The sequence below is a fragment of the Podarcis vaucheri genome (assembly GCF_965113315.1).
Source record: "Podarcis vaucheri genome assembly, chromosome: 5".
Taxonomy (NCBI): Eukaryota; Metazoa; Chordata; class Lepidosauria; order Squamata; family Lacertidae; genus Podarcis; species Podarcis vaucheri.
The window spans coordinates 12,519,712-12,543,283 of NC_138763.1; the positions used below are offsets into that span (position 1 = coordinate 12,519,712).

General features: G+C 43.5%; 1 protein-coding gene across 1 annotated transcript in view; it reads right to left on the reverse strand.

Moving 5' to 3' along the window:
• Window positions 1-14,943, reverse strand: part of KCNMB2 (potassium calcium-activated channel subfamily M regulatory beta subunit 2) — a 314,437-nt gene extending 299,494 nt beyond the window's left edge. The window contains exon 1 of the mRNA XM_082224607.1: window positions 14,724-14,943. Within this exon, the coding sequence (XP_082080733.1) occupies window positions 14,724-14,776 (53 nt within the window). The 5' untranslated portion in view covers window positions 14,777-14,943. The remainder of the gene's footprint in view (window positions 1-14,723) is intronic.
• Between the last annotated feature and the right edge of the window lie 8,629 nt (window positions 14,944-23,572).

Consider the following 23,572-nt stretch of genomic DNA (forward strand, 5'->3'; position numbering starts at 1 on the left):
TTGGCCCTATTTAAAATCTTACATATGCCTTCAGCCCTACTCTTTTGCATGATTAAGTCCACTCTCCCCCTCTCTTTTCTCTTCCTTACCTGACCAGTCCCTCCAAGGCCGTATAAATTTCAGTCTCTCATGGAGATGAGAAATGCATTAGCTCATGATTCTAAAACTCACCAGTGGCTCAGTATCATCAACCAAAAACCACCCATTTCCTTGTGCAGCTTCAGGGAATTTCAGCCCACAGAGAAATAAAGAAATTCATGTTAGGCTATTCAAGACCACATATCCAGGGGTGTGTCTAAAATACCTGGGTCTACTCTAGATAAAACTGAGCCTGTCAGATTATTTACAGAAACAGACCATCTACTAGGCCTTGGTGAAGACTTCATTCCTTGCACAAAATCCAGTGCATTCATCCATCTGAAATGTTGCAGGCTATTTACTTAGGGCACTACTACAGTATATAACATTTTCATACAAATTGCCACCCTCCCCAAAAAATTGTGTGTATGGGGGGAGGGAGACAAAATCACTCTGCCAGACCTTCCAATTGTCCCTATTTTCCAGGGGCAATCCCGGATTTACAGAAGCCGTCCCAGTTTCTGATTTGATCCCTGAATGTTCTGCTTTTCCTTAGAAGTCCCTATTTTCATTGGAGAAATGTTGAAGGGTATGGAGTTATGCGACCCCTGAGCCAAAGAGATAAATAACTTTACAACCCTGTGTAGGGAAGGGTTTTTTTAAAAAAAATGTTTTATTGTGTTTTTATATATGTTGGAAGTTTCCAGAGTGGCTGCGGCAACCCAGTCAGATTTGTTGTTGTTTAGTCGTTCAGTTGTGTCCGACTCTTCGTGACCCCATGGACCAGAGCACGCCAGGCACTCCTGTCTTCCACTGCCTCCCGCAGTTTGGTCAGGCTCATGTTTGTAGCTTCGAGAACACTGTCTAACCATCTCGTCCTCTGTGGTCCCCTTCTCCTTGTGCCCTCCATCTTTCCCAACATCAGGGTCTTTTCCAGGCAGTCTTCTCTTCTCATGAGGTGGCCAAAGTATTGGAGCCTCAGCTTCACGATCTGTCCTTCCAGTGAGCACTCAGGGCTGATTTCCTTCAGAATGGAGAGGTTTGATCTTCTTGCAGTCCAAGGGACTCTCAAGAGTCTCCTCCAGCACCATAATTCAAAAGCATCAATTCTTCGGTGATCAGCCTTCTTTATGGTCCATCTCTCACTTCCATACATCACTACTGGGAAAGCCATGGCTTTAACTATACGGACCTTTGTTGGCAAGGTGATGTCTCTGCTTTTTAAGATGCTGTCTAGGTTTGCCATCGCCTTTCTCCCAAGGAGCAGGCGTCTTTTAATTTTGTGACTGCTGTCACCATCTGCAGTGATCATGGAGCCCAAGAAAGTAAAATCTCTCACTGCCTCCATTTCTTCCCCTTCTATTTGCCAGGAGGTGATGGGACCAGTGGCCATGATCTTTGTTTTTTTGATGTTGAGCTTCAGACCATATTTTGCACTCTCCTCTTTCAGTCAGATAGATGGGGTATAAATAAAATTATTATTATGCATTAATGGAATTCTGCATGTGCTCAAATTGTCCCTGGAGAACAGTGACGCAAAATTCAGAGAATTTTGAAGGATGGCTGTGCTTTGGTTCTCAAACTGTTTTGGAAAGGGATCATTATATAGGTTCTCCTTTAAATGTGAACTGAAATGAATTTATCTCTCTCCCTTCCCTTGAGCAGTCTAATAAAAACTGGTTGTCTTGCTAGAGGGGGAGATAGGCTGAAGATGAACTGGAGGCAGATCTAAATCCCGATGGAGTCAAATTTCTGCTCCATCTCTAGTCTCCAGCATCCTAAACCTTGAGACTCAAAGAGGAAGAGCTTGATAGTGTTATAAGGTAGGACCTAGTGAGGTCACAGGGTTGCCAACTCTTGAAAGTTAAGGAAAACAGTGGTATGTGGCTATCGGTTGAGCCTGGGATGTGGTCCATTGGTATTGGTGAGCATTTAAGGTCCCCAACCCTAATCTGCGGGTTGCCATCTGCCATTTTACTCTGATTCTGATTTGATTCTAGGATGTATTTCAATTGATTGCTTAATTTTATCTTGATGTGTTATATAATTCATAGAATCATAGAGTTGGAAGAGACCACAAGGGCCATCAAGTCCAACCCCCTGCCAAGCAGGAAACACCATCAGAGCACTCCTGACATATGGTTGTCAAGCCTCTGCTTAAAGACCTCCAGAGAAGGAGACTCCACCACACTCCTTGGCAGCAAATTCCACTGTCGAACAGCTCTTACTGTCAGGAAGTTCTTCCTAATGTTTAGGTGGAATCTTCTTTCTTGTAGTTTGAATCCATTGCTCCGTGTCCGCTTCTCTGGAGCAGCAGAAAACAACCTTTCTCCCTCCTCGATGTGACATCCTTTTATATATTTGAACATGGCTATCATATCACGCCTTAACCTCCTCTTCTCCAGGCTAAACATGCCCAGCTCCCTTAGCCGTTCCTCATAAGGCATTGTTTCCAGGCCTTTGACCATTTTGGTTGCCCTCCTCTGGACACGTTCCAGTTTGTCAGTGTCCTTCTTGAAATGTGGTGCCCAGAACTGGACACAGTACTCCAGGTGAGGTCTGACCAGAGCAGAATACAGTGGCACTATTACTTCCCTTGATCTAGATGCTATACTCCTATTGATGCAGCCCAGAATTGCATTGGCTTTTTTAGCTGCCGCGTCACACTGTTGGCTCATGTCAAGTTTGTGGTCAACCAAGACTCCTAGATCCTTTTCACATATACTGCTCTCAGTATATTGATGTTAGCCGCTCTGAGCCTGGTTTTGGCCGGGGAGGGCGGGGTATAAATAAAATTATTATTATTATTATTATTATGGCCCATAGGTAAAGGTGTGATGCTAGGGATGCAAAGCCATTGAAGGAAGAAATAGGTGAAAACCTGAATGAATCTGAATGATAGAAACCTGGTCTGTGGTCATGCATCTTCCAGTCCTTTATTTGTTTTAATTGACAGCCATGGTATCTAGTAGAGCAGGTTCCCTTTTCAGTAGTAATGTGCCTTTGTCTACTTGCCTCTGGGGAATTACTAACGGTGAATAAATATTATCAGACGAGCTCCTAATTAAAGGAGTGCAAGTGACTTATCTTATAACCCTACAGTCCCCTCTAGAGTCCCTTCCTCCTCAGGCTTCTTTGCTCAGAGATGGTCCAGGTTGGGTATGGATGTGCATCCTCATCCCTGGTTACACTGAAACTGACCTGTCTTGCTGACCTGGCCTTAGCCATGGACTGTTTGAAGCGGTATGAATTGGAGTAGATACTGACTTAGTTATCTGCACTCCTACTGATTCTCTGCCAATCTGGACCTGACCATAATAAAGTGTGTCATCTGGTTGTTATTTTTTCCATATTCTAGTCTGGCGCAATTCACAGGGGCATATTGGCAAGACGTAGCTGATGGCAAAGCAATATGTAAGGGAGACTTTCCATTTTATTTTGTATTTTTACTCTGCAATTGTAATGCTGGATTTTGGAGATTTAGAAGCCCCCCCTTTTTTAAAAAAAGAAAGAAAGGACCTGGGACTCAGGAAAGTAAGTGGGCTGGGAAAGGCAGGAAATCATTGCTGGAGATGGGTTAATAAATGTATTAACCTCAGTCATGTTTGAAAGCATTGACACCAATCTCTGGCAGGGAATGAAAAAAATAATAATTCAGGAAGAGATTGTGGTTGTTACAAGGCTTATGAGAATTTATCACCAACCAAAGCTAGATCATTTCTTCTGTAAAAGAGAGCTTACACGATTGCTTCTTATTACAATGTATTGGTACTTGGTTTTAACAATGCAATTTTTATTTTTCATCTTGAGAATCAGTGTGGTGAAATGGTAACAGTGTGAGATTGAGTCAAGAGAAACAAATTTGAAGCTCCGCTCAGTTATGAAGCTCACAGGCTGACCTCAGTCACATTCATACCATACATTTAAAGCACTATGATGCCATTTTAAACAGTCATGGCTTCACCCAAAGAATTCTGGCAGCTGTAGTTTGCTAAGAGTGCTGAGAGGACCCTATTTGCCTCACAGACCTACAATTTCCAGAGTGGTTTAGAAATCAATCCCTCTTCAAAGGGAACTCTGGGAATCTTACCTCTGTTAGGGCAATAGGGATCTCCTGGCAACCCCTAGCACCCTTAACAAACTACAGCTCCCAGAATTCTTAGGGGAAAACTATTACATCATAATGGCATCATAATATTTTAAATACATGATGTGCATGTGGCCACAGAGAAGCATATTGACTACCCTGAACTCCACAAAGGAAAAGTTGGATATAAAGATAATATTTTTTTTAGTCGAAGTATTTCCTTTGCTTAAAAAACATGAATGATATTTTCTGATCTCTAAGCATGCTAAAAAAGTTGAAGTTCCTAGGAATTGGTAAAGGGATTTTTAAGAAAATAAACAAAAGTTCTCCTAGGTGGTATTTAAATCCAGGTCCAGATTTAAGAGACATCATGCTTATTGCCAAGAAAGAAAGAAAGAAATCACAGAACTGAAAAGTTACTAAACTTCACTGTTTCTGATACTTCCATCAAAATGCCAGCCCCTCTTGGGGAATTCAAGTGAGGGTTCCTGTGTGTTCTACCTAATCTCCCAGTTGTTTCATGTAAATATCCATAATCATGGAGGACAAGATAGACTCTTGAGGCATCTCATAGTTGGCTATGAGTGGAACAGAATCCCCCAATGCCACCATCTTGGTCTGTCCTCCCCTTCAAAAAATTCAAGTCCCACCATGGAGAGATGGCCCAGAAGAATGACCAGGTTCAGTAGTGGATGGCCTGGTGAGATGCTGCCACTCACTTGACCTCCAGTTGGTTGAAACACTGCTGCATATTGGGAGGTAAGAGGAGGAATGTTGAAGCATCAAGATGGCCAGTGGGGCGCAAATGTAGTGCCAGGAATGCCAGACTGGCTCCACCACTGTCCTTGCACTGCACCAACCTGCCTGTTGCCTCTGCCCTCTCTATCTTCCAATCAATATGGAAGATTGGAAGCCAGGTGAGTTATGGCTCTCCACCATGCCATCCACTACTGCTCTGGTCCATGGTGCTGAAAACTGAAAGCAACTCAAACTAGCCACCAGGATTCTTGGTGGCTAAGTACTGGAAAGAGAATCAGTTACCCACTAGGGGAGAGTGGCTATGTAAGCTCTCAGAATACTTAGAATTAACCAAATTGACAGACATAATAAGACAAAAACCAAAAAGTGAAGTAAAAAAAGAATGGGAGTGCCTAAATGAATACCTCAAAAGTCAAGGCTCGAGGGCAGAAATCTGGCTGAGTTTGGAATAACCTTGTGAAGTGAAAGGATATGAAAGACGGATTTATATCTAGATGTTAGGATAGAGATGATAAAGAAAACAGGAAAACAAGAAGACACAATGAGAGATAAAGGAGGTGCTGTGGGATTGGTGGAAGTCAATGTCTTCTTGTTGTTGTTTTAGTGTTTATAATATTAACTTGTAAGATATGGATTTGTTTTGTTGTTTTGTTGTTGTTGCTTTTCTTTGTTTTAGTTTTAGTTTTTGGATGTTGATTTTTGTGTGTTGTGTATTCTTATTTTTTGATATCTTTCGTGTTGTTGTTGTTGTGTGGAAAATACTAATAAAATTCATTTAAAAAAGAAAGAAAGAAAGCAACTCAAACTAATAAACATTTATTAAGGCATTCCCAATAGGCACAAAGTAGGACCAACATAGGAGCTCTCTCTGGCCAGGAGATGCCAGAATTACCTTACACCTTACTGATAGACAGCCCCAAGGCCCTAGGATGGATGCCTACCTGATAATCCTTGATATTCACTTGCTGATGCCAAAGTCTTAATTGAAAACAAAAAACCCCCAAGCTTCACATGGTAAACTAGTGCTCCACAAGCTAACTCTGCATGAAGCAAGAGCTCACTGTTGACATTTTAACTCTCTTGCTCATTCAATTCACTGGCTTCATTTTTCGGCAGGTGAACAAATAATTATTTCCCCCATTTCCTTTTTGCCAGTCTGCTCAGGCCTTTTTATGCCGCAAGCATTCCCTCCTCAGCTCTCTCGCTCTCCCTCCACACCCCCTCCAAGCGCTTCTAAGTTGATGTTGTTTTTCTAAGACCCAAAGTGCCTTTTGGAGGGAAAAAAGCATTTTCGCTTTAGCTTTCTTCTGAGTGCCTGGTAAATTCCGAACACTCCGAGATTGCCAGACGTTTTATGTTTACAGCGGGCTTTCTGTTCTGTAGGCCTCAATCTGTATCTAATGTTGCCACCTATTGGATATGGACATAATCAGCTTTCAGAAATTGCAAACCAGAGATAAACATATTACAGTAATCCTCTTCTCTGAAACTGTTAAGTCCTGTAATTCCTTCGATCTGCAAGCTAATCAAAGCAACGTTAGCATATATGGGTAGACGTAGCGTGCAAACTACAGGCCATTTTGCAGGAACACAGGAAGTGTCCTCATATTAAGCTATACCCATAGGCGCCGACTCCATGGGGCCTGAGGGGGCCCGAGCCCCCTCAAAAATTCGTTTGGGGGGGCTCTGCCCCCCTATAATCTCAGGCGCCCCTCCAGCAGAGTGCCGCCGCCGCCCCGCCTCCTCCCCACCTGCTCCCTCGCCAGCCAGCCAGCCAGCCAGCCAGCCGCGCGCCCTAGCCGGAAAGCCCCGGCCGTCCCTGTCGCGCAATCGGCTGGATCTCCCTTCAGCAGGCCGTGCTCACAACTCGGCCCAGGGACCCCCCAGCAGTGGATCTCCGGCCCAGCTGAAGAATCCGGCAACAAGCCCCCTCCTCCCCAATCGCTCCGGCTCCGCCGAAATACTTTAAAACTCACTAATTTTCATCTAAAATTTAGAAAACTTCCCGGGGCAGGACCCTGGTATGCCCCCCCCAATATTTTTTATAAGTCAGCGCCCCTGGCTATACTATTGGCTTCTGTCACAAGCAACTAGGGTGAATGGCCAGTTGCAGAAGGCTGAGGTTCAGTATCCAGAATCAGAGGGACCAGAAAAGTGGAAGATGATAGGTTAGATACAATGCAAGGCAGTCTACATTGCCATTTACAGTGGTACCTCGGGTTACAAACACCTCGGGTTACAAACACTTCAGGTTACAGACTCTGCTAACCCAGAAGTAGTGCCTTGGGTTAAGAACTTTACCTCAGGATGAGAACAGAAATCGTGTGCCGGCGGTGTGGTGGCAGCAGGAGACCCAATTAGCTAAAGTGGTACCTCAGGTTAAGAACAGTTTCAGGTTAATGAACCTCCAGAATGAATTAAGTTCGTAACCAGAGGTACCACTGAATGAGTTGCTAAGACTCATGAGCTGAGTTGACCTTACGGGCCTGGTATGTCATTCGTGTGTTTGTGTGTGTGTGTGTGTCCAACTCTACAGCTCTATGATTGTGTGATTCTATATTTCTGTGCAAATACTTTATCTACGCCTTAAAGGTAATACTTATTTCTATAACATATATCCTACATTTCATTCCTTTGCTTTTATTTCCAGTCCTGCCTGCGATTTCATTTGACTACAGTGGTACCTTGGGTTACATACGCTTCAGGTTACATACACTTCAGGTTACAGACTCCGCTCACCCAGAAATAGTATCTTGGGTTAAGAACTTTGCTTCAGGATGAGAACAGAAATCGTGCAGCGGCAACGCAGCGGCAGCAGGAGGCCCCATTAGCTAAAGTGGTGCTTCAGGTTGAGAACAGTTTCAGGTTAAGAACAGACCTCTGGAACGAATTAAGTACTTAACCCGAGGTACCACTGTATTATATTTTCTCAGATAGTTTGAAAAGGATCTCTACTCTTCCACAAACTTTCTGTCTTTTGGGTCTCTTATTTTTGCCATCAATTTTGCCATCTCCATATAGTCCAATAGTTTTAAAGTCCACTCCTCTTTTGTTGGAACTTTTTTACATTTTGGTGCATACAGAATTCTTTCTGCAGTGGTGGCATAAATAAACAATTTAACCAAGGTGGGTTTTGGGTTGTTTTTTTTTTTTTTTACCTCTGCCTCTATTCTTGCCAAAAGAAATGCTTCTGGCTTTGGGGGAATGACTATTTAAACATCTTTTTCAATTCATTATGTATCATTTCCCAAAAGCCTGTTGCTTTTTTACAACTCCACCACATATGAAAAAAATGAACCTCCAGTCTCTTTGCCTGGTGTGCCTCAACTGTCTTGTGGAGTCACCTGACAGGATGTACAATGTGGCAAAGGATCAGATGACTTCTTTCATGCTCTTAACCTATAAGTGCTAGCTTGCTTTCCGAGTTACAACAGGAGGTAAAGCGCCAAAGACTGGTTGCTGGCGGTCCTGATTCAAGATCCATTTCAACACGGTACAAAATCAGATGGAGGCAAGAAAACCACTGTGGTGGAACTTCTTGTGCAACCAGGGTGATGGGAAAAGCCCTGAGTCACGCAAGCAGGAGGACCACGAGAAAGCTGGGAAAGAAATGGAAGTAATTTCTTTGTTTTAAAATAAATCTGGAGAATTAAATAAAAATCGTTTTCATGAAGCTGTGGGACATTTGCAGTCAAAATGATGAGAGGAGTTTGCTAATATTCTGGACAAGCTTTTCAATTCAGAAAGAAGCAAGTTCAGTATTTGCAAGCTTTCTTTGAAAGAACAGAGAAGCAAAACCTTCTCTGTTCCTTCTTTACTGGTTTGTAATGTTGGTGCATCTGTGCTGATGGTGTCCCAGGCGTGCATCTTATCAAATTGCACAGAGTGCCTTGGGAGATATTCCCACTCTTGCAGTGGAAGCCCTCCACCCTGCTTCCTCAAAGATGACTTAGCAGAATGGATCCCAAAGGGAAGGAACTGAAGGGTGGAACAGGAAGATGGGTAGAGCCTGGCTTTATACATTTTTTTTGTATACCATTTTGCCTAACAGATACATTTTGCCAACCACTTTTTCCCTAATGCAATTACATTTTTCTAGGTTACTTTCACTCACATGTGCATGTTTGTACGCATTACTCTGCTGGTGAACTGCATGGCAAAATTCAGAGAAGTGTGACTTTTGACCTCTCCTTAAAAACCTCCAAGAAAAGAAAATCCACCATGTTTGAAGCATAGGAGCCAACTTCTAGGGGTTGAGGTCCCCCTCTCAGTCTCCTCTTTTCATACCCAGTTCCTTCAACTATTCTTCATAAGGCCTGCTTGTGAACTGTAGCAAATCCCTCCATTTAAAAATAAATAAATCGCTCCATGGATAGCACATGATTATGCTTCAGGGCATACATAGGGGTAGCACTGTGTCATGTCCCCCCCTACACACACAAAGTCTGCACATCAGAAAATTCTTTTCAATATTCCAAATGCAATTCTGCATACCCGGTTTATCATTTCCTTATTTATACTATTTACTTATCTTATTTTCCTCTTACCCTTGTGATCTCACTAGTTATTTTTTCATGGTGACTGGATAAATCTCTTCCTGGGGTGTACGCTGATGAATATATTTTTTTTAAGTGTTTTTCTCCTCATGATTTTTCACTCCCCTCCCCGAACCCATCGCACGTCCATCATGTGTTTTAATTCTCTTTGTTTCCAGCTGACTGCTTTGATGTTTGTTCTCTTTTTATTTCCTGCTGAGCCTCAAAAATGCCTTCTCTTTGTCAGGTGGTTATTAACTTGGTTTCGAAAGGTCATCTTCACAGATGGAATCTAGAAGGGGTGTAAATATTTTTGGTAAACTTCTTCGTAATATTCACATAGCTCCATTTCAGGACTTGGGCCACATGTTCAGGCCATTTTATGTATTCAACAAGGTCAGAGTAGCGACGTAATTCCTGGATCATACCATTTTATGTTTCCGGGGGGGGGGGGGGGAGACATGTATTTGAATATTCTGTACTTAGAGATGTGTTCAAATATTCTGTATTTAGATAGATTGATAGATGATATAGATGATGATGATAGATAGAGATAGATAGATAGATAGATAGATAGATAGATGATAGATACAGTGGTGCCTCGCAAGATGAAAAGAATTCGTTCTGCGAGTCTTTTCGTCTTGCGATGTTTTTCGTCTTGCGAAGCACGGTCCGTCGCAACTGCGCCTCTTCAAGCGGCTTTAAAAAAAAGTGCAAGACGTTTTCGTCTTGCGAAGCAAACCCATAGGGAAATTCGTCTAGCGAAGCAACGCAAAAATGGAAAACCCTTTCGTCTAGCGAGTTTTTCGTCTTGCGAGGCATTTGTCTTGCGGGGCACCACTGTAGATAGATAGATAGATAGATAGATAGATAGATAGATAGATAGATGATAGATAGATATAGCTAAATAGATGGATGTTTGGAACATTCACCTTAAAAAGGAACTCATTCTAGTTCAACATGTTCAAAAGGAACTAATTCCAGTTCACATTTATCCCTTTAGAAAACTAATCAGTTTGGTTTTCATTTAGTTCTCAATTCAAATGATCCTCAGCAGAAAAGGAGGAAGTCCCAAAGCAGTCCTTGCACTAGTGGAATGACTTTTACTTGTGCAATCAAAATCCATCTCTTTTTCCTCCTTTCTCAAACCTGTCCCCAATCTACTGAGCAATTCCGCCCCCAGAAGGCGTTTCTGCATGGGTAAGAATTCCAGATATTTTAGTACTAACATACTCTTTATTCACCCCTGCCTCTCTGAAGATGTTTAAAAGGGGATGGAATCCCCTTTTGTGCAGAATCCAAGAACACCCCAAAAATAGCAGAACATAAATATTTTATGCACGCAAGTCTCTGGCTATATATGTATTAGTTCACAAATACAAGCTTAAAATACAAAAATTCATGGGGGAAAAGAGGCTTAATTATATAAATTCCCAATACAGCCTTGTATCAGGAAGTTTTTAATGTTTGACGTTTTATTATGTTTTTTATATTTTGCTGGAAGCCGCCCAGAGTGGCTGGGGTAACCCAGTCAACTGGGTGGTGTATAAATATTGTTGTTGTTGTTGTTGTTGTTGTTGTTGTTGTTGTTATTTCTCTGGGTTTTACCCAAGCCTTCTAAAACAGATTTGGGGAAGATGGATGGGGCACATGGGAGGACAAGAGAGAGAAGAAATTCCACCGCAAAAGCAGAAGTTACAGTACTGGAATATAGGTTTACCTGTTCCTAGTTTGATACATCTCCAACTCCTTGAAAAAATCCATCAACAGTATCTCCAACATTTTTTACACATCACTTGGGAAGACAGACGAACTAATACCAGTGTACTGGAAGAAGCAAAGATTACCAGTTTCAAAGCAATGGTTCTTCAACATCAACTTTGTTTGACTGGTCATGTTGTGCAGTTGCCTGATGATCATCTTCCAAAGCAACTACTCTATTCCAAACTTAAAAATGGAAAGTGTAACGCTGGTGGTCAACAAAAGAGGTTTAAAGATTGCATTAAGGCAGATTTTAAAAAATGTAGTATAAACACCGACAACTGGGAAACACTTGCCTGTGAGCGCTCCAGTTGGAGAACAGCCTTTACCAAAGGTGTCATGGGCTTTGAAGATGCTCAAACTCAGGACGCAAGGGAGAACTTGCTAAGAGGAAGGCACGCTTGGCAAGTCCACACTGCGATCAACTCCCACCAATGTCCCCACTGTGGAAGGACATGTGGATCCAGAATTGGCCTCCACCGTCACTTACAGACTCATTGTTAAGACTGTGTTTATGTAAGACAATCTTACTAGGCTACGAGTGATTGCCAAAGAAGAGGAGGAGGAGGAGGAGGAGGAGGAGGAGAAAAAGAAGAAGAAGACTCCAACCGTCACACCACTTGCAGGGCTGTCTGATAAAGAACTCTTAAGAAAGGAGAATAGTTGGGCATTGAAGCTGCCCACTCACTGTTAGTACTGGGATGGCTCACAGAGTAGGCAGGCAGGTCACCAACTCACACAGTCTCCCCCACTATGATGAGATGCATTGCATTTCTATTTCAGCTATGGTAATTCTAAGTTTACATTTGTCCATGTGAACGGTCATATGCAAATGTCATCCATATCTGCGCCTTCTTCTCTCCCCCCCCCCCCAATGCATGCGTGGCTGACTCTAGTCTGTAGGGTTGCCAACTGAGCGGTCACCCATGAAATTGCAGCTCTTAGGACTTAGACAAGCTGATATATCTCAGTGTAGCCTACTTCACAAGGCTATTGTGGTCATCAATAAGAAAAATAAAGCACCGGAGATGCAGGAAAAAAAGTTCAGGAAATGATAAATAGAAACCCATTTTGACTGCCACCAAATTGGACTATGGACAGCAGTAGATTTGACCGGAATGATGTAGTAAATCATATGAAATGTAATTTATGAAACCAAGACTGCCTCAGAAGAATTTCAAGCTACAAACAAACCACCTTCTGAAAACTGATTTGACAGCTCCTTACTGCCAAATGAGACATTCTTCTCCAATACATATATAAGCCAACCACATCATTTTATTTCTGCATGCTCATATGTCACCAGAAGCAGAGTTTAAACCTACTTAACAATGTTTTTTGAAAGATATTTTTGCCAGTGCAACCAGAAACCCCCTTTGATATCCCCTCACCGGCACTCCTTCTGAAAACATTTGTGTTTAAATCTATGTGGCCCTCTCTCTCAATTTCTCTAACTTGCTTTCTCCATGATGCAGTCACGTAGCCAAATCTAACTACCTAGACTGCATTGTGTCATCATTGCAGCATTGTCCCATTTTCTGATTGGCTGGAAGCATCCATTTGCTTGATCCAGGAGGGAGAAACATGAAGAAACTGGTGGGGTGTACGGGTCAGATCATGAGATCAAACAGAAGTAGCAGCAGTCATTGAAAACAATGGTGCCAAACCATCGATCTACCTGTGGTGAAAATTCACATAGTCTTTGAGATTTTCAAGAAAATTGTCTACCTCATTGAAATTATTAATATCCGCCTCAAAACTGGATAATTTTCAGCAAAGCTGTAGTCATAAATGCAAAATATCTCTATATATGAAGCATTCAGATGAAGCAATGGCAAACCAGCAGGGCTGACTTTAGAAAGAATTAGAGTTCCACAAACCTTCTAACTCCTGTGGAAAAAAAAAGATGGATTTTGTAGCTGAAAGTTTATGTTTGGCTTAATGATATTTGCTCCCCTGCCTCGCTCTTCTTTTTATCACACAGTCCAGTCCAGCTGCAAACACTTCCTGCATGCATATCAAAGTGCATCGAGATTATAGGATTATAAAAACAGGATCACTTAAAGCTGTTCACTTTGTGCTACCATTATGGCTGCAAATTGATATTCCCAGCCAAGTGGGTGCTTATTTTATTAGCCACAGGGATTCATCAAACATCCTCAAAATTGCCCTCTTCATAATGCGATGCAGCGCAGCTGAGCACATAAGGTTCCGAATATATGCCAAACTCAAGGAGATAATAACACCGGGCAAACCTCTTTTGATGAAGCACTGGGCAAAAAAGCAAAGGGTAGGGACTGGAGCAGCAATACCACCAACAAAGTCGACAATTTGACCACAAAGTTCTTCTCTACCCTGTGTTCAGCCAAGGAGGCCCTCAATAACAAACCACAGTCAAGAGACCTCAGAGGATCCTTTCATCAGGATTTCACTGCTCACTCACTCAGCCTTTGATGCAATTCTTGTATTACATTTTGCCCATAAAATAATCATAGCTGGGATTGGGGGAGAGGACATTGACCCACACTCTCCACAGTCCACAGAAACATGGCCCTTACCTTTCGTGACCATTCCAACCCCTTCTCCCGCAAAAAAAGAAAAGAAAAGAAAGAAAGCAGGGAGTTTCCACAAGCACCAACATTATTCAAAAACTGGAATTTTGCTAATGGGTGTATTTACTGTTCAGCAAGCGCAAGTCTGTTTTCCTCTCATTAGCTGGGTGCAGCCACCAACAATATCAATGGTCGTTATAAAGCTAAAGAGCTCATAACTACAGCCAACAAGTCTTATTTTCAATGATTATGCCATTTGCCACAAGTACAGACCAGAAAAACAATGGGTGGGGGGATTTGACAGTAACCATATTTCCCCCCCCCCTTCTAAAACACATAGGAGACACTTCTCCTTCACCTCCTACAATTGCACCCGTGAATATGGTTTGTTTATCACGAGGCACCACTCTGCTCCATGTAAGCCCTCCTTGAGTCCCACTGATTTCCGTGGGAGAAATGTAAGTCTGGAACCTAAAAGACAAAGGGTGGCTAGCCCATTATCTGTGCCCATTGGCTTACCAATGCCAGGTTTTCTGTGTCACTGAGAACTGTTTTGGGAAGAACCACTGCTGAATATGTAATTTGTCCACACTCCTCTGCATTTAATTTCCCTCTGGCCTGACTGTTTACCCTATAAACCTTGTGTGTACACACACGCACCCTGATAACAAAGAATAACACTTCATGCATCTTAAGAAGCAGAGTGTAGCCCACCATAGCTTACTCCATCACAAATTTCAGGTGCCACAAGACTCTTTGTTATTTTTGCTGCAAGCAACTAACACGGAGCGTACCCCTCAAAAAGTCTGGACTTGACTCTCCCATTGCAACCAGCTGGAACTTAGCTTAGAAACTTAGCTTGGGCTCCGCCGCGCCCTGAGTTTCCTATTATTTCATTGCCACTAAATGCCCGGCAACCTCCAAGCAGCTTAATTTTATTGTTCCACTTACCCCCATTTTTCTTTCTGGCTCAAGGCGAGCTTGGTTTCCTTCGGGTGTTCCATGCTGGCTTTTGCACCTCACCTGACCATAATAATAAAAAAGTCCCTTCTGCTAGAAGGAAGAGGAAAGCAATATGCAAAACAAACAAAGAAACCCAAGAGGAAAGCTATACCCCTATAGACCAGCACTCATAGCAACAGACGGAGAAAGACTATCCTCTCGCTGGTTGTTAACTTTTTCCAGTCGTGAAGCAGTAATTCCTCTGGAACTGCAACTCAGCATGTGTGATGCAAGGGGCACTTTTGAAACGGCGTTTTCCTCTCGCTTGCCAGCCATTCCTCACTGTCCCTGCCAACCCTGAATAAAACTCTTTCTGATGTGGCAAGGTCTGCAGAGCCAATTGGACAACAAACGGAGCCTATTTGTTTTATTGACAGATGGCAAGGGTGAGGTGATATCCGGACAAGGGGGTGGGGAGGGTGATTGAAAAGGTTCTCTGGGCCATGCTTTTGGTTTAACTTTATTGTGGTGTGTGTGTGTGAAGGAGAAAGGTCTCTCTCTAAAATTAGAATTCTATTTTTAAATAGTTACCTACCACAAGACAATTTCTGGGAAATGCAGCTGGATAGTTGAAATAGTGAGTGGTCAGGCAGGGACAATATGTATGACAGAGATCTGATTGTTAAGAATATAAGAACACAGTAAGATACTGCTGGATTGGGCCCATGTCCCATCCAGTCCAGCATCATGTTCTCACATTGGCCAACCAGGTGCATTGTGGGAAACCCACAAGAGGGGGACCCAAGCACAAGACCTTTCTCTCCTCCTATGGTGTCCAACAACTGGTCCTCAAAAGCACTACTGTGTTCAGCTGTGGAGGCACAGCACAGGCTTCCTCAACCGCGGCCCTCCAGATGTTTTGAGACTACAGTTCCCACCATCCCTGACCACTGGTCCTGCTAGCTAGGGATCATGGGAGTTGTAGGCCAAAAATATCTGGAGGGCCAAGGTTGAGGAAGCCTGGCATAGCATAACCTCCATGGCTGGTAGTCATTGATACAGTAGTTTTCTCCTCCATGAAGTTCTGTTTTCAAAGTCATCTAAGTTGGTGGCCATCACTGCCACCAACAGCAAAGGCTTCATTTTGAGTTGCTGAAAAACTGAAAGTCAGAGTTTTATGGTTTCACATCCTCAGTGAGTCTTCCCCAGCCTGCAGTCGTCTTGGTGCTGTTGGATTCAAAATCCCAGCATGGCCGATGGTTAGGGATGATAGGACATGTAGTATGGGGTCCATATCCCTGTTCTATATGGTGCAAGTTTTAGCCTCTATCTCTCACTCAAGCTCATGTGTGTATGTAGAAAAACACCTGCAGCACTGAAACATTTATCAGTGACATTTAGAAAGATGGCTGGGAATGAAATGGCAAAATTCATTTCCTTCCACTAAAATAATAGCCTTCAACCAATTCCAGATTTACAAGGGAAACAAAGGGTTGAGTCATATTTGATAATCCCCTCGTATGTATTTCCCTCCCTGTAATGGCAGTAACAGTATTGCTGATTTACAAAGACATCTGGCTTTTGTGTAGTGGAAGGAAATGTCGTACATCAATAATGGGAATGGGGAGGGGGGTGGGGGGGGGTGGGAAATTATAAGCCATAGTCCATGGGCTCCTATGAGAATCTATGTGTTGGATGGAGAAGTCTAGCTTTTATTACTTTTAAAGTCAGCTTCAAGTCATCGTTGCACACCTAAAACATTTTAAAATATGTTAGAGGAAAATGCTTAAGTATTATGAATGAATGAATGAATTAAATTTCTATACCACCCTCCATCCAAAGATCACAGGACAGTCTGCAATGTAAAAACACAAATATATATATACCATAAGAACACACACACACACACAGAGAGAGAGAGAGAGAGAGAGGGGGGGGAGAGAGAGAGAGAGAGAGAGAGAGAGAGAGAGAGAGAGAGAGAGAGAGAGTGTTTAATAGGCCATGTATTGTATAATCAGCCAAAGACCTAGGACAAGAGGAATGTTTTTGCCTGACATCTAAAGATATGTAATGAAGGCACCAAGTGAGCCTCCCTGGGGAGAACATTCCACAATGGGGAGCCACTGCAGAAAAGGCCCCGTTCTCGTCTTGCCACCCTCCGGGCCTCTCATTGAGGAGGCACATGAAGAAGGGCCTCAGGTGATGATTGCAGGGCCTGGGGGTGGTTCATATGGGGGGAGGTGGTCCTTGAGATATTGCGGTCCTGAGCCATATAAGGCTTTATAGGTTAAGAAAAGAGAGTTATGTTTAATTATAACAGTTAATTAGAACAGACCATATCCGGTAAACCAAGGATTTCTCTTGAGATGGCTGGTCTTCCTGGCTCCAGCAAAGATAGACAGAAAGCAAGAGTTAATGTGAACAGATGGTGTTTTCCAGACTGCATTTCCCATCAACCCATGTCAGCATTGCTAACAGCAAGGAGTTATGGGAGCTGTAGTCCAAGAAAAGTGACTACTTTTGTTACATTGTAGTGATGTCTTTTTTCGTAAGCCACCTTGAGCATGGTTCGAGCTATGGAAACATGGCAAGCAAATAAAATTGTGTACGTACATATGTATCTATGAATATCAACCGTGCAATTCTATGCATGCTTACTTAGAAGTAATTCTCATTTATTTCAAGGGGATTTACTCTCTAGTAAATAAACACTGAATTGGAGCCTTAAAGTGTTCAGATCTTCCTTGTAATCCTGATGCTCCCTTAGCATCTAATTTCATTCCTTACCTCACCCTGCTATATGATCCCAGAATTAACATGTGCATAAGAAAAAGGTTTATAATATAGAGGTGGGAACGCACAAGCATCATTCCCAGGACATTGCTGGCTTGCGTTTACCACCCTAAAGAAAGAAAGGGGGAGGGAATAGAAATGAAAACATTGTAAGATAAGCACGTTGGCAGCAACATATACTATGGAGAATGTGCTTAAGTGCATTGTTTGTGAGATAGGGAATTGAAGAGGAGGAGGTTAATGGAGCTTGAAGTGTTGTTGGAGATTTCTTTTCATTAACCAATAGTCAGCATGGATTTCTGAAAAATAAGTCATGTCAGACTAACCTGATCTCGTTTTTTGACAGAATTACAAGCCTGGTAGATGAAGGGAACGCAGTGGATGTAGCCTACCTTGATTTCAGCAAGGCATTTGACAAGGTGCCCCATGATATTCTTGTAAAGAAGCTGGTAAAATGCGGTCTTGACTATGCTACCACTCAGTGGATTTGTAACTGGCTGACTGACCGAACCCAAAGGGTGCTCATCAATGGTTCCTCTTCATCCTGGAGAAGAGTGACTAGTGGGGTGCCACAGGGTTCTGTCTTGGGCCCGGTCTTATTCAACATCTTTATCAACGACTTGGATGATGGACTCAAGGGCATCCTGATCAAATTTGCAGATGACACCAAACTGGGAGGGGTGGCTAACACCCCAGAGGACAGGATCACACTTCAAAACGACCTTGACAGATTAGAGAACTGGGCAAAAACAAACAAGATGAATTTTAACAGGGAGAAATGTAAAGTATTGCACTTGGGCAAAAAAAATGAGAGGCACAAATACAAGATGGGTGACACCTGGCTTGAGAGCAGTACATGTGAAAAGGATCTAGGAGTCTTGGTTGACCACAAACTTGACATGAGCCAACAGTGTTACGCGGCAGCTAAAAAAGCCAATGCAATTCTGGGCTGCATCAATAGGAGTATAGCATCTAGATCAAGGGAAGTAATAGTGCCACTGTATTCTGCTCTGGTCAGACCACACCTGGAGTACTGTGTCCAGTTCTGGGCACCACAATTCAAGAGGGACACTGACAAACTGGAACGTGTCCAGAGGAGGGCAACCAAAATGGTCAAAGGCCTGGAAACGATGCCTTATGAGGAACGGCTAAGGGAGCTGGGCATGTTTAGCCTGCAGAAGAGGAGGTTAAGGGGTGATATGATAGCCATGTTCAAATATATAAAAGGATGTCACATAGAGGAGGGAGAAAGGTTGTTTTCTGCTGCTCCAGAGAAGCGGACACGGAGCAATGGATCCAAACTACAAGAAAGAAGATTCCACCTAAACATTAGGAAGAACTTCCTGACAGTAAGAGCTGTTCGACAGTGGAATTTGCTGCCAAGGAGTGTGGTGGAGTCTCCTTCTTTAGAGGTCTTTAAGCAGAGGCTTGACAACCATATGTCAGGAGTGCTCTGATGGTGTTTCCTGCTTGGCAGGGGGTTGGACTCGATGGCCCTTGTGGTCTCTTCCAACTCTATGATTCTATGATTCTATGAACCTTCCTCAACCTCCTGACGCTTTGGACTGCGACTCCAGCCAGTAAGCCTGTTTCAGTGCTGGTTTTCTCAAGGCCTGCTGGCTGCAGGCCAAAGATTCAGATTACAGGTAAGTAGTTAGCTAGGAATTACCTGGAAGGAGGGATGCCTTTTTCCTGTTGACCTCATAGGAAAGGATGTTGTTGGATTGGTGGCTTGTGTGAAAGAGAGGCAATAAAACTGGCAGACAATGGAGCGGAATATACCGTATTTTTTGCCCCATAGGACGCACCGGCCCATAGGACGCACCTAGTTGGTTTTTTTTTGGGGGGGGAAATAAAGAAAAAAAAATTATTTCCGCCCCAGGTGTGGGGCTGGGGTGGGGGAAGCCCGAGCTTCCCCCGACCCCAGCCACCAGAGCAGGCTGCTATCCGCTAGCTGTGAGAGAGCCACACGACTTCGCGCGGCTCTCCCATGGCTAGGGGAGCGCTGCGCAAAGCCCGAAGCTTGGGGCGTGCTGAGCTCAGCGCGCCCCAAGCTTCTGGGTGCAGGCAAGCTCTCCGCTAGCCGTGGGAGAGCCGCATCTCCCACGGCTAGCGGATAGCTTCCTGAAGCCTGGAGAGCGAGAGGGGTCGGTGCGCACCGACCCCCCTCGCTCTCCAGGCTTCAGCGAAAGCCTGCATTCGCTCCATAGGACGCACACACATTTCCCCTTCATTTTTGGAGGAGAAAAAGTGCATCCTATAGGGTGAAAAATACGGTAAATGAAGAGGCAAACAGCTGCACCTTGAAGACTGCTTTGCTCCAGAGATCTTATGTGGATTTGGCTGTCTGTTCAAGTGCTTAAGGCATGCTCAATCTGTACATTTGTAAATAAAATACGGTAAAACACCTATATGCTTCCAGTGACTTTCCAACACATGCCACCAAACCTGGGTGAGTGCCACACGCTTGAGACATCTCATCCAAGAATGCCTTGAGTTGGTCATTGGTCCAATTCCCTATCTTACGAAACTTGCTAAGGAAGGGGGTCTTTGCAATTACCTGATTGTTTTAACAGATCTTCCGGGTCCAAGGAAGGTTTCTCACTGGTGGTCCCACTGCCACCCCTTTTAAGAAGTATACCTGAAGGAGCATCTCCACCTCCATCGTTCTGCCCGGACACTGAGTTCCAGCGCCGAGCGCCTTCTGGCTGTTCCCTCGCTGCACGAAGCCAAGTTACAGGGAATCAGGCAGAGGGCCTTCTCGGTAGTGGCACCCGCTCTGTGGAATGCCCTACCACCAGATGCCAAAGAGAAAAATAACTATCAAACTTTTAGAAGACATCTGAAGGCAGCCCTGTTTAGGGAAGCTTTTAATGTTTAATAGGTTATTGTATTTTAGTGTTTTGTTGGAAGCCGCCCAGAGTGGCTGGGGAAACCCAGCCAGATGGGCGGGGTGTAAATTATTATTATTATTATTGAAGCATTTTGGTGCTTGTATTAATTTGAGTTGTTTCCCATTTGCCTTCTAGCCATCTTCTAATCTATGCCATCAGCCACAACTTCAGGGTATACCAGCAGCTTTCCAGGCTTGCTGAAGTGAATGAGCACGCTCAGGAGCAATGGTGTCGATCGCCTGTGTCATTTCTGCAGTCTACAAATTGGCCAAATTGGCCACAAATAATCAGGGTCACAATGTCTTGGGTTATGGGTTACCAAGTCTCCCCCCCAAAAAAAACTCCATAGGAACCCACGAACATAATTTCAATATTTCTGCTTCAATGTTTTGCTTAAGATTTTACTGGATTTTTATTGCTTTTTGATGTTACGTATCAATTTTTTTGCTTGTGGTTTTATTGTTGCAATTTGCATGAACTGATTTTAGATTTTGTTATATTAAGCAGTGAATAGATTTCCTTTTCCTGTAAATGGATGTGGAAATGGAGTGAACTGAATTTAAGATTGGAAAATGAGTCAAACCAAAATGGACAGATTTATCCACTCTTAACTGTGATTGTCAGTACCTTTCCAGTGTCTTGGGCAGATGTTTTTCACATCACCTGCTCCCTGATCCTCTTAACTGGAGAGGCTGGATATTGAACTTGTGAACTTTTAAATGCAAAAAAGTGAACCCTCTTCAATAGGGTATGGACAAGAGGTAGAGAATACATTTGATTCAGTTCACATTTAAAGACTGACCTGCGTAATTCACACATTCTGAATCAAGATGAGAACAAATTCATCATTGAAATCTTCACTTCTCCAAAATTTGCAATCCAGCCAAGCCATATAATGTGTGCAAGAATGCTTATACTGTGGTAAAGAATGCATATATTAGTGAAAAGAGCAAGCCCAAAACATGACTCTAAGATTCAGCATCTCATGCTGTACTGACTGAGCTATCCCAGTGCAAAAAACCACATATATTAGAGAAAATTGCTTGCAAACTTGTGCATATTAGGGGAAATTAGCACTAACAACAAGAAGAACAGGCTTCTTTTGTCTTGCTTCACTTTAATGAATTGCTGACTATGGAGAGCTAAGAAAGACCAAACGTTGAGCCTAAACTCTTCTGTGAATTTTTGTGAGTGTTCGGTTATTTAGTATCTAAATAATATTTACCCACTCTGAGGCTTCTAAGCAAGGAGTAGTTCCCAAGTCTTCCGAAATATTCCTCACTCAGAAAGAATTTAGCACCACCTACAGTCGGTTGTGGGGTGAGTTTTGTGTGTGTGTGTGTGGAAAAAAGACAATGTGAATATGAAGCAGAAAAACGAAAGCCCTCTGTCAACAGCGTGTCTCCTAGGCATGTGAAAACACAATTATTCACATCTGATTATGAACATCGTATAGAAATAGTGAACTTGTTTTCAGAGGGCTAATTGTTATGTAGCAAAGCAGCAACATCCATGCATGAGTACGTTTCCGAGCACAATTCAAAGTGCTGGTGTTGACCTTTAAAGCCCTAAACAGCCTCAGCCCAGTATACCTGAAGGAGCGTCTCCACCCCCATCGTTCTGCCCGGACGCTGAGGTCCAACGCCGAGGGCCTTCTGGCGGTTCCCTCATTGCAAGAAGCAAAGCTACAGGGAACCAGGCAGAGGGCCTTCTCGGTAGTGGTGCCCACCCTGTGGAACGCCCTCCCATCAGATGTCAAAGCGATAAACAACTATCTGACATTCAGAAGACATCTTAAGGCAGCCCTGTTTAGGGAAGTTTTTAATGTGTGATATTTTAGTGTATTTTTGGTTTCTGTGGAAGCCGCCCAGAGTGGCTGGGGAAACCCAGCCAGATGGGCGGGGTACAAATAATAAATTATTATTATTATTATTATTATTATTAGGAGGAATCAGTAAGTTGAGGGTGGGTGGGGGGCAACTACAAATTTAGCAGAAGTTTAATGATGAAGTGGTGAATGTACCCCCCCCCCCATGAAGTAGGCATGTTTCTGCACACCCTCATACCCTCCCCGACCTTCACCCAGGCGACGCAGAGGCGATGAATTCAGGGGCATATTCCACCCAGGCAAAAACACTAAAGGAAGATATGAAGTAGGACTGCCGAAAGTGGCGTCAGCTGAGGACGTGGGTTTGTGGCCTTGGAGGGCCACATCGGGACCCTGGCCCTACATGCCCTCCAACGTTTCTCCGATGAAAATAGGGACATCCTATTCCATAATTAAAATCCTTTTATTATTTATACCCCACCCATCTGACTGGGTTGCCCTCATCACTCTGGGTGGCTTCCAACATATATAAAAATGTAACCAAACATTAAACTTTAAAAACCTTCCCTATACACGGCTGCCTTCAGACGTCTTCTAAAGGTTGCCTGGTTACTTATCTCCTTGGCTTGAGGGTTACATAACTCCATACCTTCCAACATTTCTCTGATGGAATTAGGGATGACCTAAGGAAAAGTGGAGGGGTGCGGGTGGCACTGTGGGTTAAACCACAGAGCCTAAGACTTGCCGATCAGAAGGTCGGTGGTTCGAATCCCCGTGACGGGGTGAGCTCCCGTTGCTCGGTCCCTGCTCCTGCCAACCTAGCAGTTTGAAAGCACGTCAAAGTGCAAGGAGATAAATAGGTACCGCTCCAGGGAGAAGGTAAAATGGCATTTCCGTGCACTGCTCTGGTTCGCCAGAAGCGGCTTAGTCATGCTGGCCACATGACCCAAAAGCTGTACACCTGCTCCCTTGGCCAGTAAAGCGAGATGAGTGCCGCAACCCCAGAGTTGGCCACAACTGGACCTAATGGTCAGGGGTCCCTTTACCTTTTTAAGGAAAAGTGGGAGATTCCAGGAACAAATCAGAAATCGGGAGGGCTTCTGGAAATTTGGGACTGTCCCTGGAAAATAGGGACGCTTGGAAGGTTTGGGATTGAGGTTCCTTGCCTCTGTTCTAGTGCTTCTGGGTATCATTTTCTCCCCTTTATTGTTACTCACAAGCCTCCAAAGTGAGGGAAGGAAGCATCACCTGTAATCTGATTTGCATTCCAATATCATCATGAAGTTACATTTCATTGGCTACTTGCACGTGGAAATAAAGGGTGGTAGGAAATTGTAGGAATA